The 13,707-nt window shown below is 38.7% G+C and overlaps 3 protein-coding genes across 3 annotated transcripts in view; 1 reads left to right on the top strand and 2 right to left on the bottom strand.

Annotated features, from left to right (window-relative positions):
• LOC134844386 (cytoplasmic dynein 2 heavy chain 1-like) overlaps positions 1 to 13,707 on the top strand; it is a 495,494-nt gene that overhangs the window by 24,509 nt on the left and 457,278 nt on the right. The gene's annotated exons all lie outside the window — the stretch shown is intronic.
• LOC134856735 (uncharacterized) lies at positions 885 to 2,859 on the bottom strand. The gene has a single exon (XM_063873007.1). It carries the CDS (start codon positions 2,848 to 2,850, stop codon positions 1,009 to 1,011), a length of 1,842 nt encoding a protein of 613 aa, XP_063729077.1. The 5' UTR covers positions 2,851 to 2,859; the 3' UTR covers positions 885 to 1,008.
• LOC134844378 (cyclic nucleotide-gated channel rod photoreceptor subunit alpha-like) lies at positions 2,990 to 13,679 on the bottom strand. Its single transcript, XM_063861036.1, has 8 exons — positions 12,534 to 13,679; positions 12,095 to 12,320; positions 11,702 to 11,916; positions 9,105 to 9,283; positions 5,190 to 5,828; positions 4,564 to 4,837; positions 4,196 to 4,387; positions 2,990 to 3,603 (listed from the first exon to the last, which is right to left on the bottom strand). Exons 1-8 carry the CDS (start codon positions 12,784 to 12,786, stop codon positions 3,188 to 3,190), a joined length of 2,394 nt encoding a protein of 797 aa, XP_063717106.1. The 5' UTR covers positions 12,787 to 13,679; the 3' UTR covers positions 2,990 to 3,187.

Genomic DNA, 13,707 nt, shown 5'->3' with positions numbered 1-13,707 from the left:
AAATTTTCAAAATTTGATTGAAAGAATTCAATTTCTCCCATATAATACCGAAGAAAGTTATTCGAAAAAAACAGTAGGAAAATAAGACGACAGAATTGAAGCCGACCGATCTCAGTCCCGAAAATGTACCAAAAACATTGAAAGCCTACGAAACTCATATGCAATTCTTAACGTAACACAACTAAACACCACGTCGTAACTGCATGGAGCTAATGCGGTTACCACGTTCAACCGTGCAATTTTTACTATTTGACTTTTATGTGCCTAAAGTTATTTAGGGCAAAAAAAGTCTAGTATCCGATTGCAATACCCTTGCTTATCGGGACAGTACAACAGTGCCGAAAAATTTTTTAGTTCAAGAGTGCCGAAAATGAAAACTTTGTTCAACAGTGCCGAAAATATGAACAAATTTCAACATATTAAGTGCGGCATTTAAATTTCGCATTGTAATAGTCACTTCAATATTCATGACCCCCAGTTTTTGTTGCTCTTCCGTAAATTTTTTCTCTATGGGAATTGTACCAGATGACTTTTTGTTTTATGTGCAAACAACTCGAGCTTTGTTTCTGAATGCAAGTTATGCCAAAAAACAATGTTGATACGCATACCAACAAAATAGAAGTTGACAGATTATAGACTTTGCAGTTGCACTTCATTTGAAGGACGTTCAATCAAGCTGGTCTCGTATTTAGTCACATTTGTATAGACTGCTCCTATAGCTAAAAACTCAGGCATTCATAGTAGTCGAAAGAAACGGATAGTTTAAGTGCTTTAAAATGGTGTGCAATTCCCAAAATGGAAGAAAATTTTAGCTGTAAACAATAAATTAAACTTTTTCATTCTCTTAGGCTATGCTAACAAATCATCTGACGTTTCAAAATAGATTTACGAACCATATCAAAATTTTTCTTACAAATATGCAATATCTCACTTATCTTAAATTATCATGCTTATGTTTCTATGAAATCCGAAAGATAGAAATCTTCTTCCGCTCACAAAGTGCGTCGTCTAGAGCATGTTGTCTGCAGTATCTGGAACCGGTCGAAGCAACACCACGTTTTCCGCCCCTTTGATGTTCAACGTATGCTTGGAGTAATACGCGATCATCGCTGGGATGCTGTTGTAGGGCTTGCTGAACTGGCCCAAAATATATTTTCTGCTTGTCTCTTGGTACTGAATCTTCATGTGCATGATATTTGAGGCACTTTTGATGGACAATGAGTAGTCGTGTCGAGTGCTTTCCGAGCGGCGTACGAGGTACGAACACTCTGGTGCCGGTCTAAGTCTAGCTTCGGCTGCGACTCGCGATATTTGTCCATGGTACCACACTTGCTCTTCCAAGCTCAAATTTGCATCTACCAGCTCAGTTGCACCTTGCGGACTCGAAACCTGTTTCTTAACTTTTTGCGACGATCTATGGTGACTTTTGTGCATAGCATGTGATGCCGAGAGCTGGCTTCCGAATCCCCTCTCCTCATTGACCGAGTTTGTAGACACCGTATTAACACTATTCACGCTGCTCTGTTGCTTCTGATGATTCGCATTGAAAGATAGCTCCACCGAAGTGCTAGCATCACCGAAACCTTTCGAAGGCTGCTTGGATGTCAAGTTCCAAGGTTGGTCGTAATCATCCTCTGGCCTCAAGTCATTTGTGGGGTCTTGAAACTGCGCTTTGCCCATGTCGCCTTGAGATGAAACTAAACCTGACTCATTCCCTCGCAGAGCTTGACTATTCCTCTTACCTGAAGTCAGTTCCCAAGGCTGGTCATAATCGTCTTCAGGTCTGAAATCCATGGTCTTAGTCTGGTGAATGTCTTGCTGATGCTGATTAGCTGGCTGTTTATTTTGATATCCTGCAGTAGTAGACGGCGTAATTTTAGCGAACAGGTTCTTATTCCCTAAATCACCACTTTTATGTCGTCTCCTAGCTGGAGGTTGTGGATTGAACTCATCGGTTGAGTTAGAAGATTTCAATACCGGGCGTCTCCCCGTGTCCTGTTCGCTAGTCATTGGCGGTTGATTGGAGGCTGCGTTAGCAGCAGCTTGCGCCGCTGCATGAGCTGAGGTCCACGGAACATCATACTCCGCGTCTGGGCGGCTATCATTGACTGGAATTTGGGTCGACCCCGGGTCATCGGTTATAAAAACATTGTCGTTAGCATAACGCTTGTCATTTCCTGATACTGCATTTCCGGTCAATACTTTTGCATTCTCGTACATACAATTATCATTGCTCTGTTGGCCTAAGAATTGGGCGTTGTAGTTCTGGTAACAATCTGGAGGCTGACTTCTCCCAGGAACCGCAGAACCATTCGCCGGATTGTTGTTATTATTGTTGTAATTTCCCCACGTGGTTTCGTAGTACGAGTCTTCTACGTGCGAGGGACTGACCTCAATGTCTTCGATCTGCCGATGTTCTGGACTCTCAGTTGGTATATTCTCGTAGACCTCCCCGTTAAAGCCACTTTCAAGTCTTTCTGAGAGCGAGTCTTTTCTCTTATCGTGCAAAACAGTAGTCGTGCTCTGTTGCTGCTGTTGCTCTTGTGACTCTGAGAAAGGTACCATGTAGTTTTGATCCTCTTCGTTTCCGTATGGTTCAACTTGAAAAGTATTCTTGAAAGTATCAATCAAGTCTTTAGGATCGCTGTATTGATCTAGCAGTGGTAATTCGTTTGTCACAGGGGCAGTGGCGTTATTTTGCACTCGAGTGCAGTTTGATGACTCAAGAGCACTAACATGAGAGGATAGATGTTCTGGAGACAAATAGAACGGCCTGTTAGTGGGAATTTGTCCATCGTTTGAGCTGTTTGCATTGCCCTTGTTCTTGAAAGGCTTCAGAAAATTAGGCATTTTGTATACCGATCTGAAAAACATGTCGAATACCAGACAGGATCTGTGCTACTAAACTAAATGTAAACTAAATCAATTGTTTTCGACCCAAAAACTCTGACAAACCTATCTTCTGTCGACACTGAATTCCAAGACATGTTTGAATTGAATTAGTATATCGGCCAAATAAATAAATACGATTAGTCTTGTTATTTTACTCAAGAAAGACTCAAGAAACACTCAATGATTATTGGTTAAATAATGGATCGCATGAAACTCAGCAATACAACGTTAAGCAGACGGACAGAAATTGTCTGCAGAAAGAAAACAAAAGTAACTCTTTTAATCAATTTAATGACTAAATATCCGCACCACTAGCTTCGGCATGTGGCAACATACTGATCTTGTCAATTAGAATCTGATGCATGTCTTTAACTTCATCATACAGTTTGGCATAACGACTGGCTAACAATGCGTAGTTCTGTTCCACGCCTTTTAGCCTTTCATCCGCCTCCCCTTCCAGGTCTAGCTTCTCATTGTCCAGTTCTGGGTTGTACAAATCGTCATTGGCCAGCAGGGATTTTCCCTTTTCATAAATGGCAGCTTTAGCTTGCGGGTAGTCGTGCAGAGCTTCCATGATGTCATCTTTGGAGAGCGAGAATAATTCTGTGAAAGCCACACTTTGAACATTAGCTGTGCGTTTGTTGCCATTTCTATTTCCAGGAATGTCCAATACACTGATTTCTCCAAAGTAATGCCCGTTAGCCAGCGTTCCTAAAAGATATATCAAAAACGTCATCCAAGGTTTTGTATTCAATTTCGCCAAGCCCACAACCTGCTTCAAGTTCATTTATCATAAAAAATCTTCCATTCGATTATGTATAAGTACTAGTGGTGCAACCGAATGTTCGAACGTTCGTTCGAGGAAAACTTCCGAGGAAAACTTCGAAGGCTCTCGCGAATATTCGGTATTATTTGACCAGCTTGTTATTGAGTTGTTTCTCGAATACCTCGTATGAGCGTGTTTTATGCACTGCCGGAAACGTGGTTACCAAGAAATCAATACTTACTGAAGATCAAGTGAGCACACAAAATATTCTGCATGAAAATTGGAAAATCTTCAATTTTTTCTCATGAATACTGAACAACCCAATAAATACTGAATGCTCAAAATTTCGACTTGTGTTTTTGGCGAACATTCGAAGACTATTTTGGAACGAATGTTGCACCACTTCGAGTCCTGGAAATCCGTAGGATTGATAATTTTATGATAATTTCAATCAATTTTTCCACAATTTATCTGAAGAACTTTGGACATTACCATTTAAAACAGACACATGACAGTTTCACTTGAATTGTGCCTAACCTAAAACAGTGACAAAATCGTCCGCCACGACATTGAGTGTGCCCTGTTTGACAATGTACATCTTTCTTCCTATGTCTCCCTTCTTGCAAATGAAGTCTCCCGGACTGTAGACTTCTGGCTTCAGCCGCAGTAATATTTCGATCATCAGACCCACCTCGAATTCAGAGAACAGCGAAACCTTCTTCAAGGTAGCTGAAAAGGAAGTTTATTTTTTGGACAGTAACAAAAAAGTCACATCAACATCCAAATATTACAGAACAAATAAATTTCCAAATCATAGTTTTTAATCTACTAGCCTTTCTAGGGGAGAAAAATATACACCATGAGTAAACAAAAACTTTCTCCTTTTCCCAGAACTCAAGACCTACCTAAATGAATATGCACCGCTATTTCCGCTCTCAAACGAGGCGCTAAACAAATCAGCACATTATCTTCATCCAGAGACCTATCATTTCGCTTCAAATAGTCGAACCATTTGATCACTTTGCCCTGCAGTTCAGATGACACTCCTTGGCATGTCATGAATACCTTCACCATGTCCGTCTTGCGCTGGAATGCAATTGACTTCGCATTCAAATCTGCTATCATGCTCCCAACGTTACCCACGATTGTGGCGAATATGACCACTCCTATCAGAAAGTCCTGAAACAAAGTTCAGAAGTCTCGTTGCCTGGCGAGACTACATTAAAATACACCGAACAATGTCAACGTTGGTCAAAATTTTCCAAAAAGTGCCTAAAAACGCCTTTTTCGGCCTGTTTTTTTTCAAAATTTTGCCTGCGGCGCAGAAATTTTGGCCAAAACAGGGTCTCTGTAGTGCTTTGGGAGAGCTCGGAAAATCAATTTAGTCGACCTTAAAAAAAAAGTCGACAAAATTTTCGAAACTTTTTTGAAAATCCGCCCCCCTCAGGAAAATCCTAGATCCGCACCTGGTTCATTAGTGACTAAGTTTTGGTGCAAGATTAATGAATCTATGAACTCCCAAAGAACTTACCACAATCATGAAGAAGTACTCCAGATCCGTATAGGGCAAAGGAGTCTCTCCTATAGTTGTCAAGGTCAGTGCAGACCAGAACATGCAGTACACGTACTTATAATACAGAGAACACCTGTTCGCATACTCATACGTCTCCCATATAATATCCGGATGCTCCTTGAACCTGAACTGATACGTAATTCCACTCGGTTTACACTCCAATGTGATGCCCACTTTGTCATACACCTCATGAACATCTGTCATGTTCAGCAGGTAATACGGAGGGTACACACAAGTTACGTTTTGTTCAGGCACGTCCAATGAACAAGGTGTGAAACGAAATCCAGACGCTTCCGCCCTTGGTAAACTTTCATTGTAGTCTCTGATAAAAGTGTTCCCTGAATTGATCATGTCTCTCAGAACTGAGTATGTGTCGAATCCTCCGTAGACCCACCGGGTGCTTCCGAGCACACACATGTCGGAGATTCCGTAGTAGTAGCATGCATTCCAGTGGATGATGACTGTGATGTAGAAAAGGAGATTCAACATTCGGAATGCATTAGGAGCATTCACTCGCTTCTCCGTAGCTTCGAAGAACTCAATCAATTTGTAGCATCTAAGGAGCCGGTTGTTACGCCAAATGGGCATATCGTATCCCTAGACCAAAATAATTTCCAATGGTTCAGTTTTATTGTATTTCAAATTTCGACCTTTTGTCTGCAATGCAAGTTCAAAACTCACTGCGTTATCTTAAAATGTTAAATGTACAGTCAGAACTTTCAAAACCAAAAACGAATTTTTGACTTCAAATTTCTAAATGTAGAGTCAAATCGTAGCGTTCAATACTTCCGATACAATCCAAACATGGCATAGCAAAATAGCGAATAGAAACTGTGACATAAAAAAAAAACTACAAAAACTTTCTCTCTATTATTATTTTCTCTCGTATTTTTTCTATACTAATATTTTCTCTCCAATAATGTTAAATTTGAGGAAAACATGTCGAGAAGCACAATAACCAGCGTTAATAAGCATTCAGAATCTTATCGCTAATAAGCAATCGGAATCTTACCATTTAACCCGACAGCACTTAAAGCCGAACCCCATTGACCCGAAAATAAGAAAGATGACAAAAAATTGTACAATTAAGATTTGTAACTTCAAGTTTTTACCTCCCCACCCCTCCTGAAACACACAAAAGCAAAACATCTACATTTGTAATTCTAAAGACGCAGTATAAAAAGCCGCTGTAAGCCGAAACCATTTAAACATAAAAAAAATTAAAAAAAGAAATTATACAAAATCATACTTGGCGAATATATAAATTGCAAAACGACTGTTAATTATTAAGAACTACTTGAATCAGAAATATCCATGCTTTGGAAATCAAGCCTAAAATTAAAGAAGAAATTTAAAAAAAAACCGACGATTCAATTTTTCCTTGAAACTTTAAAGTTCCATACATATCGAGGAAAAAATAAGTTCCCCAGATTCCGACCCAGACCTTAAGATACCAAGGCACGCGGTCTACCACTAGACAAAATGGGAAGGCGCCCGTAAGCTGTTGAGGTTTCAAAATTAAGCAAACTCAATTTCTTGGTGTCCCACTCTTTAACCCCACATAACCCCCAAATTTTACATCCTCTACTTTATAACCCCCCATTTTAATACCGATAATTTGTTTCAAATTAAGTCCTATTTATAAGTACCGGAGCATTCCAATTAAGTGTACTAATTGAGGACTGAAAAGCCAGTCTCAATCTCAAAAATAATTGCATTTCGATTAGTTAGAAATAATACCTCACTCACGCATTTCAAACAGAAATAACCTGCATGGTGCTAATTGAAATCAACAAGAAATTTGAAACTATAGATAAAAACATACAGCCTTACACTTATTTTACCATTTTATGAGCTATAAAGTTTGATGCGTCTTTCCATTTTACTTTATCGACCAAGGACAAACAAATATTAGTGATATCAGGCCACGAGTATTATCTTAAGCGTAAGAACAATACCAGTACCAACTGAAACTGCTCAAAACACTAGACTCATAAATGCCCAGCAACAGCAGCTAGGGCTGGCGATAATTTTATTCAATCGAGGGGTGAGCATAATCACGACATATCTACGGGAAAACCTGTTTTGTAAAACATCAAGGATCTGAGTGAGAGTAATTACCCGACCGTGGCAGTCGCCACAACAATTCAGCCCATAACAGACAATGTTGCCACTCAATTAACCCTACCAACTGAAGAAAATTTAGTTCGAACTGCACAACCCATGCGCAAGCAACGAGAACAGGTTTTACCAGTCTCCCCAGCAACAAGAAATTTCGAAATAGCAGAGCTATTTGCGAACTTTTTAAGATTTCACCAAGGACAAAAAGATCTAGAAAGGATTAGTTTATTCGGCGACCCAGAAATACTTCGTGCGCTCAAAAAGTCTAACTTTTGATTGACTGACGGAACTTTCAATGTTACTCCTAATTAGTTTAATCAACTTTATTTCATACATGTCTTTCAGGAAAATCCCCCGCTTGCATATATGCCTTCTTACCAAATAAAACGGAAAAAACATACCATGGTAAAACAGTCGAGGAAATTCAAATAGTATGCGATCGTCATGAAAAAGTCGGAAAAAACAGCAAAAGTTGACGAGCTCTGCTCTTATTTTGAATCTAACTACAAGAAAGTCTAGTCCCGAACCGAGAAGTCCTATTCCCCCCGTCTCTATAGAACCAAAAAAAATGCGGCAACATCCGGTTGGCGAGAACACCAAATGCCGTGTAGGGCTGGCATACAGTCATACTTTAGTGGTTCACACTCTAGTATTTGGAAAGTAATTGCAAACTTGCAAAAAGACGCCTTCCTTCAAAAACTTAGTTTCTTTGACGCCTCGAAAGGGCACAAAAACACAAAAAAAAAGAAAAAGTACCGAGTCCTAAACGAAACAGTGCAGAAAATTACGCATGTTTATGAAGAAAAAACTGATTTAGATTTCTTTCGCGCTATGGCGAACTTAAGCTTAACATTGCTTCATTTGTTCTTTGTATATATTTTAAAAATATATACAAAAAAAGTTGTTCGTCAATTTTTGAGAAAAGACGTCTCCTTGCAGCCTCCCGGAGACTTAAAAAACGCATTGGCTTGACTTGCATTTGAAAAATGCTGCCTCTAGAAATCTAATCGACCCTTTGGTGGGACGCTAGGTTGAGACTAAGGGCTGGCAAATCCATCTGACATTGCGTTGTATGCCGACAGTTCAAAAAAATTTCAACTTTAGATGGTTCGAAAAATTAGTTTAGTTTTACTTTAAAATGATTTGCATTTGAAAAAAACTTAAGATTAGATCGATCAAACTTTTGGTCACAACCAGTTTTCATTCATAATTCATTTAAATTCAGACAATTAATCCATTATTAGCAAGATTATTTTCAAGATCGAGTTCAATTTTGGGGAAATCTAATCATTTCTGGTTAATAATTTGAATCATGCCGATTGGATAAGTTTTCAAATTCATATCAAAGTCTAGACTATCGGCAAGGTCATTTCTGTTCAAATCTAAACGTATTTAGCAGCTTGTATGTTATTTCGTTATGCTTCGTAAAAGTTTTTGCAATTAAAGCTTTGATTTTTACCGAAGCTATGGTTCCGAATTCCTCCCAAGTAAGTTTCACTTTGATTCGAACAACTGGTATCAAAAAAGGGTTAATTGATTTGGAAACAATTGTTGCGGGGTCATCTAATTCTGGGGTTATATGAGAGGGGGTTAAAAAAAAGGAGTTGAAAACGCGGAGTTATTAGCTTGGAAACCCAATTTGAACCCAAACGCTGTGCTTTTAATCGGCAACTAGACTTTATCCATTGAACGATTCTTCTCACAAATCTTCAAGCAAGCTTATTATTTAAGAAAATTTTATCAGTTACGTACCCTGACGACAAATGGCCTTCCGACCCTCTCCTGGGATATTTCGAAGGAGTAGAGAGGAATGGCGTAGAACACGTCATAGGGCAGGATGGATACCATATCTATCTTGAAACGGAAGCTGCGGATGTACCTCTGCAGCAGTAGCTTCGGTTCAGCCACTGTCAAACCCTCCAGGAAATAGCCTAAAATTTAAGCATGAAAGCTGTAAAAAAATGCTGCAACCACTAACACAAAAACTGAAGTGCCGTATACGATCAAAGGACTCATTATTCGTATCATCAAAAATCTTTCAAGTGCCATTTATTTAATAGCTTAAATGTAAGTCTATGCAGTAAAAACGTCATCAAAATTAGCGATTGATTTGTTTTCAAAACAATTCCCTCTTATGTGCATATTTCTTAAAATCATATTCATTTTCAAAAAAACTCAGCAATCGCTTTTGTCGCTTGCGGCTTTCAACACACGATGCGGATCTGCGTACTTGCAACAGAAAACCATTTCTCAAAGCCTAAAAAAGTTTTAAGAAAAAAACATAAACGCAACATTCAAGAGCTAGTTTAACATTCAAGGCGAATTATTTCAGATACAGGAAGAATACTGTATTTCTTTAGAAACGTTGATTATCAGACAAATTGACCTTTTGATTCATTTATAATAAAAAGATGATCTGTTCAGCAATTTTTATACGAGGTAAACGAAAAATAAAAACAAGTTTGCTTTAAAAATTGTCGACAAGAAAAATTACATAACACTTTCAATTCCATTTCTCATGAAATCTTAGAAAAAATTGAAACATATGCTTTTTCCAAAAATGCAGCAAACCTCCTAAACGATTTTTCAAGAGGCGAAGCGGAGCTTCGCACCACTTGCGATGCAACACACTCATAAAAAAGCAGGAGTCGCAAAAATTTTTTAAAAAATCTTGAAAAAAACTAGGTGAAACAAAACTTTCGTATGTCTCGATGAAAGACACCTAGGGCTCAGCTGAAGCCAAGTATTTAATATTTTTTGAATTTTTTATACTGATGCGGGACGAAATGCGTAATTTCAAAATTTAGACTGCCCAAAACCTTAGTTGTTTCTCAACTAAAGCGTGGGAGTATAAAAATTAAGGAACAGCACCTTCTGGAGAAAAAATTCACGCAACCGCTTCTTTCAATTGAAAATTTCATCTGATTTGATGGGGTAATTCTTAAAAAAATTCAAAAAATTCTCTAAAATGGTCAAAGCTCAAAAACCATTAAGTTTTTTTTTCTGCTAAAAGCATGTCATGGCCGGTAAAGTAGGGAAAATTTCCAAAACCGTGTTTTTTCGATTGAACACTCTATCTGAGAATTGGCAAGTAATTTTAGAGTCGAGTAGGAAAACTTCCAAAAAACGGTCCAATTTTCAAAACTTTCAATTGTTGAAAGTCCATAACTTTTTTTCTAGCAGAAACTGGGCGTAGCAAAATACCAAGTTGAGCGTCTAACAACCCGTTGGGTCGATTAAACCTATGATATCAGTTTTGGCCGGATAGTAATCGAGAAAAGACCAAAAAACGGCCAAACAAATCAGAGAGCAGACATTTCCGCGAATCATTATTTTTTGTTTTAAAAAAATTGGGCGTAGCCGCTTACAGAGAAGAGATTGACCCAATCTGTTCTTTCGATTGAACCCAAAAACCTAGCTTTGGCCGGGTAGTTCGCGAGAAAATTTTTCAAAAAACGGTCAAAAAATCAAAATTTTGACTTCTCCGACGGCCATAATTAGATTTGCATAAAAAATTTTGGTGCAAACGAGCTTCGGACAACCCGTTCTTTGGATCGAAGAAAAGCCCACACAAACAACTTTTTTCCCAATTTTAAGACAATTGATTCACAAGAGAAAGGGCCAACATTTAATTTTTTGCAATTCTAAGACGATTTATCCACGAGGTAAAGGACCAACATGCGAGTTGTTGTGCCCCTGGTTAAGATAGCAAGCAGTTTTTTTTTTGGCTATTTTTCTGGGCTGGGTAATATTGACTCTCCCTGAAGAAACAAGCACGGATCAGAGTGGAGTGGGCCTCGAACATCCGACCTTTCGACTGAGGCTGAGACGTAACCAATTCGCCGACTCTTCAAGTTTCCAGCTAAATTTTAGTTACATCGGTTAAACACAGAGGCGAAGCTGCGCTGCACAAACACTAGCGAGAACACAAAAAAGAGCCATATAAAGTGGAATAAGAAAAAGTACAAATAAGCCTGGAATTATTTTTAAAAACTCTGCCACTCGACGGATTTGAACCTGTAATCTAAACAGTAAGAATATTACGCCTTGAACTCTCAGCCATGGATGCTTAACAATGGGCAAACACTAGCCACGCATAATGCTACAGATCGTGATTATAGCACAAGAAAAACCAAATGACTCCTTTTACTTGCGAGATCGGCTTAAAAAAATAAGGTTCATACTAATTCAGTACGCTCGCTAGTGTAAACACATTTGGATGGTGAAATGGATGGTAAACCATGGAATAATTTGACTATCGTGACAAATTGAGCCATCCGGTTATTTATCGGAAAAAATTCGAAATTTCGGTTGCGATACCCTTGTTTATCGCAAGGATAAATACTAACCAGTTCGGCAGGACACCAACATGTCCAGAAAGTAGATGAAGTCGCATATGTAGTCCACACTGTACCAGAGGGGCCTGAAGCTTTTCTGCACCTCCTGGATACCCGCTCTTGCTACAATCATCACTAAATTGTAGAAACAGGCCGTGGCTATGATAGTCTGCCACACGTAGTATACTGCATCATGAGGTCCAAACACGTAAGCAGTTCGCTCTTTCCTACCAAACAATGGTCATGAAAACCTTAACGTCTAAAAAAGTAAAATCGATCAAAAAAAAACGAGATGATTAGCTTATTTTTACTAGATATAAATGGTTAATTTTTCCTATGTCCTATCACTCTCAATGTTAACATCGTTTTCGATAAATGTTATAAGTCACAAATGTTATCACAAACTTATTGCGGATGCCAATCACCAGCTCGCCGTCCTCTTTCTTCTCAAATGTCCCATCGAACTTCTCTGCCTTTCCTACAGTGGATAGATTTGGGTTGAACAGTTCCAGGAACGTCTCTATCTTGTGGGACTCCTCTTTTTCCTTCTCTTTTATCTTGTCTGTCTTAATTTGGTCTATGAGCTTCCGGGTCAGTTTGCCCAACGTTTTGTTGGTTGCATTGGCTATCACTAAAACAAGTAAAACAACTCTTTCAGCTAAATCCAAGAACGCTATAACTATATATTTTTAAAGAAAGCGGATATTTACACGAATCGATCCTTGACCAGAAAGTAAATGGGGAAATGATTTCGACTATTTTTTTTTATATCATTCACATATCAGGTTTACAAGGTACGTTAAAAAAACTAAAATAGACAACAAATTATCCGCCTAATTCTCACCTGAAGTGGTACTAGATGTTGTCTTCTTACTCGATCTGCTCTTTACTGTTTCCAACGTAGAATCCGCATACTCACTACTATTGGCATGCGGTGGAGATGGAAATGGCAACCCGGCAGCGAGGGGAGGGTATTTTCTGAAGTTGGGTTCCGAGTGTCTGTTCACCACGGCAGTTCTGCCGGAAGAACTGGACACTGAGTGCAGCGATTCTGTCGGAGAGAGACAGTCAGCGGCATCTGCCATTTTTGGCAGCATTTCCGGTACGGGATAACAAACTTATGTCTGACTGCTGGCTCAATGTTCTATAGTTTTGAAATTCGTATGGCTTTAAATTTTGGTTAAGCCCAATCACATCAAAGCTCGTGTTTGTAATTCCAGGAAAAAATATTTTCTCGCCTTTAGGGAGCTTTAATATATCAACAAACATCAAGAAAGTTCGGATCTATTAGATGATCCAATATGCAAAGAAATTAAAAGGCAGCTGCTCTCGCAAGAGTACAGAGAAGGTAGTATCGAGAATTCAAAATTTCTTCGAAGAGGGATGGTAAGTTGAAGTGGGATTATAAATAACTAGCTACTCAAATGTGAATAAACTGAGTGAGCCAGAAAATGAAGGTAGAGGGCTGAGTGTTTAGATTTAAAATTAGCGAGAGTGCATTAGTGCTTCGAAAAGGCGGCGGGGCGTTTCCGGCACTGTGAATTACCTCCTCCTCCTCCCAAAGTTCACGCGGCGGGAAGTTTTTTCACTTCGTGGTTTATCATCTAATTGCGACCGGCTCGAAAATGGACCAGTACTTCGGGAGGCCCTCCGAACTTCCTTCCTGCTTTTTCACTCGCATTCCTATCCATCCATACCAAATACACCATTACAGCGCGAAATGCTAACTAAGTTATGAGCAATCTTTTTGATATGCCAATGATTAATGCATGCTACATCGACCAACAATTTAAAAGTTATATGTCCGAAAAACTACATGTTATAGAACGTACCTTAGATTGCGTTTTAAGTTTTTGATAAATAAACGGCTTATTTTTATCTAGAAAGACATTAACTTTAAAAGTGACCAGTACAGGATGACCATTTGAAAATATGTAAATTTGAATAATTAAAACAACTTTTGAAGACAACTGAACTTGATATATATATATATATATATATATATATATATATATATA

Source organism: Symsagittifera roscoffensis, chromosome 1 (genome assembly GCF_963678635.1).
Source record: "Symsagittifera roscoffensis chromosome 1, txSymRosc1.1, whole genome shotgun sequence".
Lineage (NCBI taxonomy): Eukaryota > Metazoa > Xenacoelomorpha > Acoela > Convolutidae > Symsagittifera > Symsagittifera roscoffensis.
This window is presented reverse-complemented; position numbering and strand designations above follow the sequence as displayed.

Coding starts and splice junctions, on each gene's coding strand:
- LOC134856735 (XM_063873007.1), bottom strand. CDS start 2,850: ATGCCTAATTTTCTGAAGCCTTTCAAGAACAAGGGCAATGCAAACAGC.
- LOC134844378 (XM_063861036.1), bottom strand. CDS start 12,786: ATGCTGCCAAAAATGGCAGATGCCGCTGACTGTCTCTCTCCGACAGAA. Junction 9,284..11,701: donor GTTGGTGTCCTGCCGAACTG/GTTAGTATTTAT, acceptor CTTAAATTTTAG/GCTATTTCCTGGAGGGTTTG. Junction 4,838..5,189: donor AGTACTTCTTCATGATTGTG/GTAAGTTCTTTG, acceptor ACTTTGTTTCAG/GACTTTCTGATAGGAGTGGT.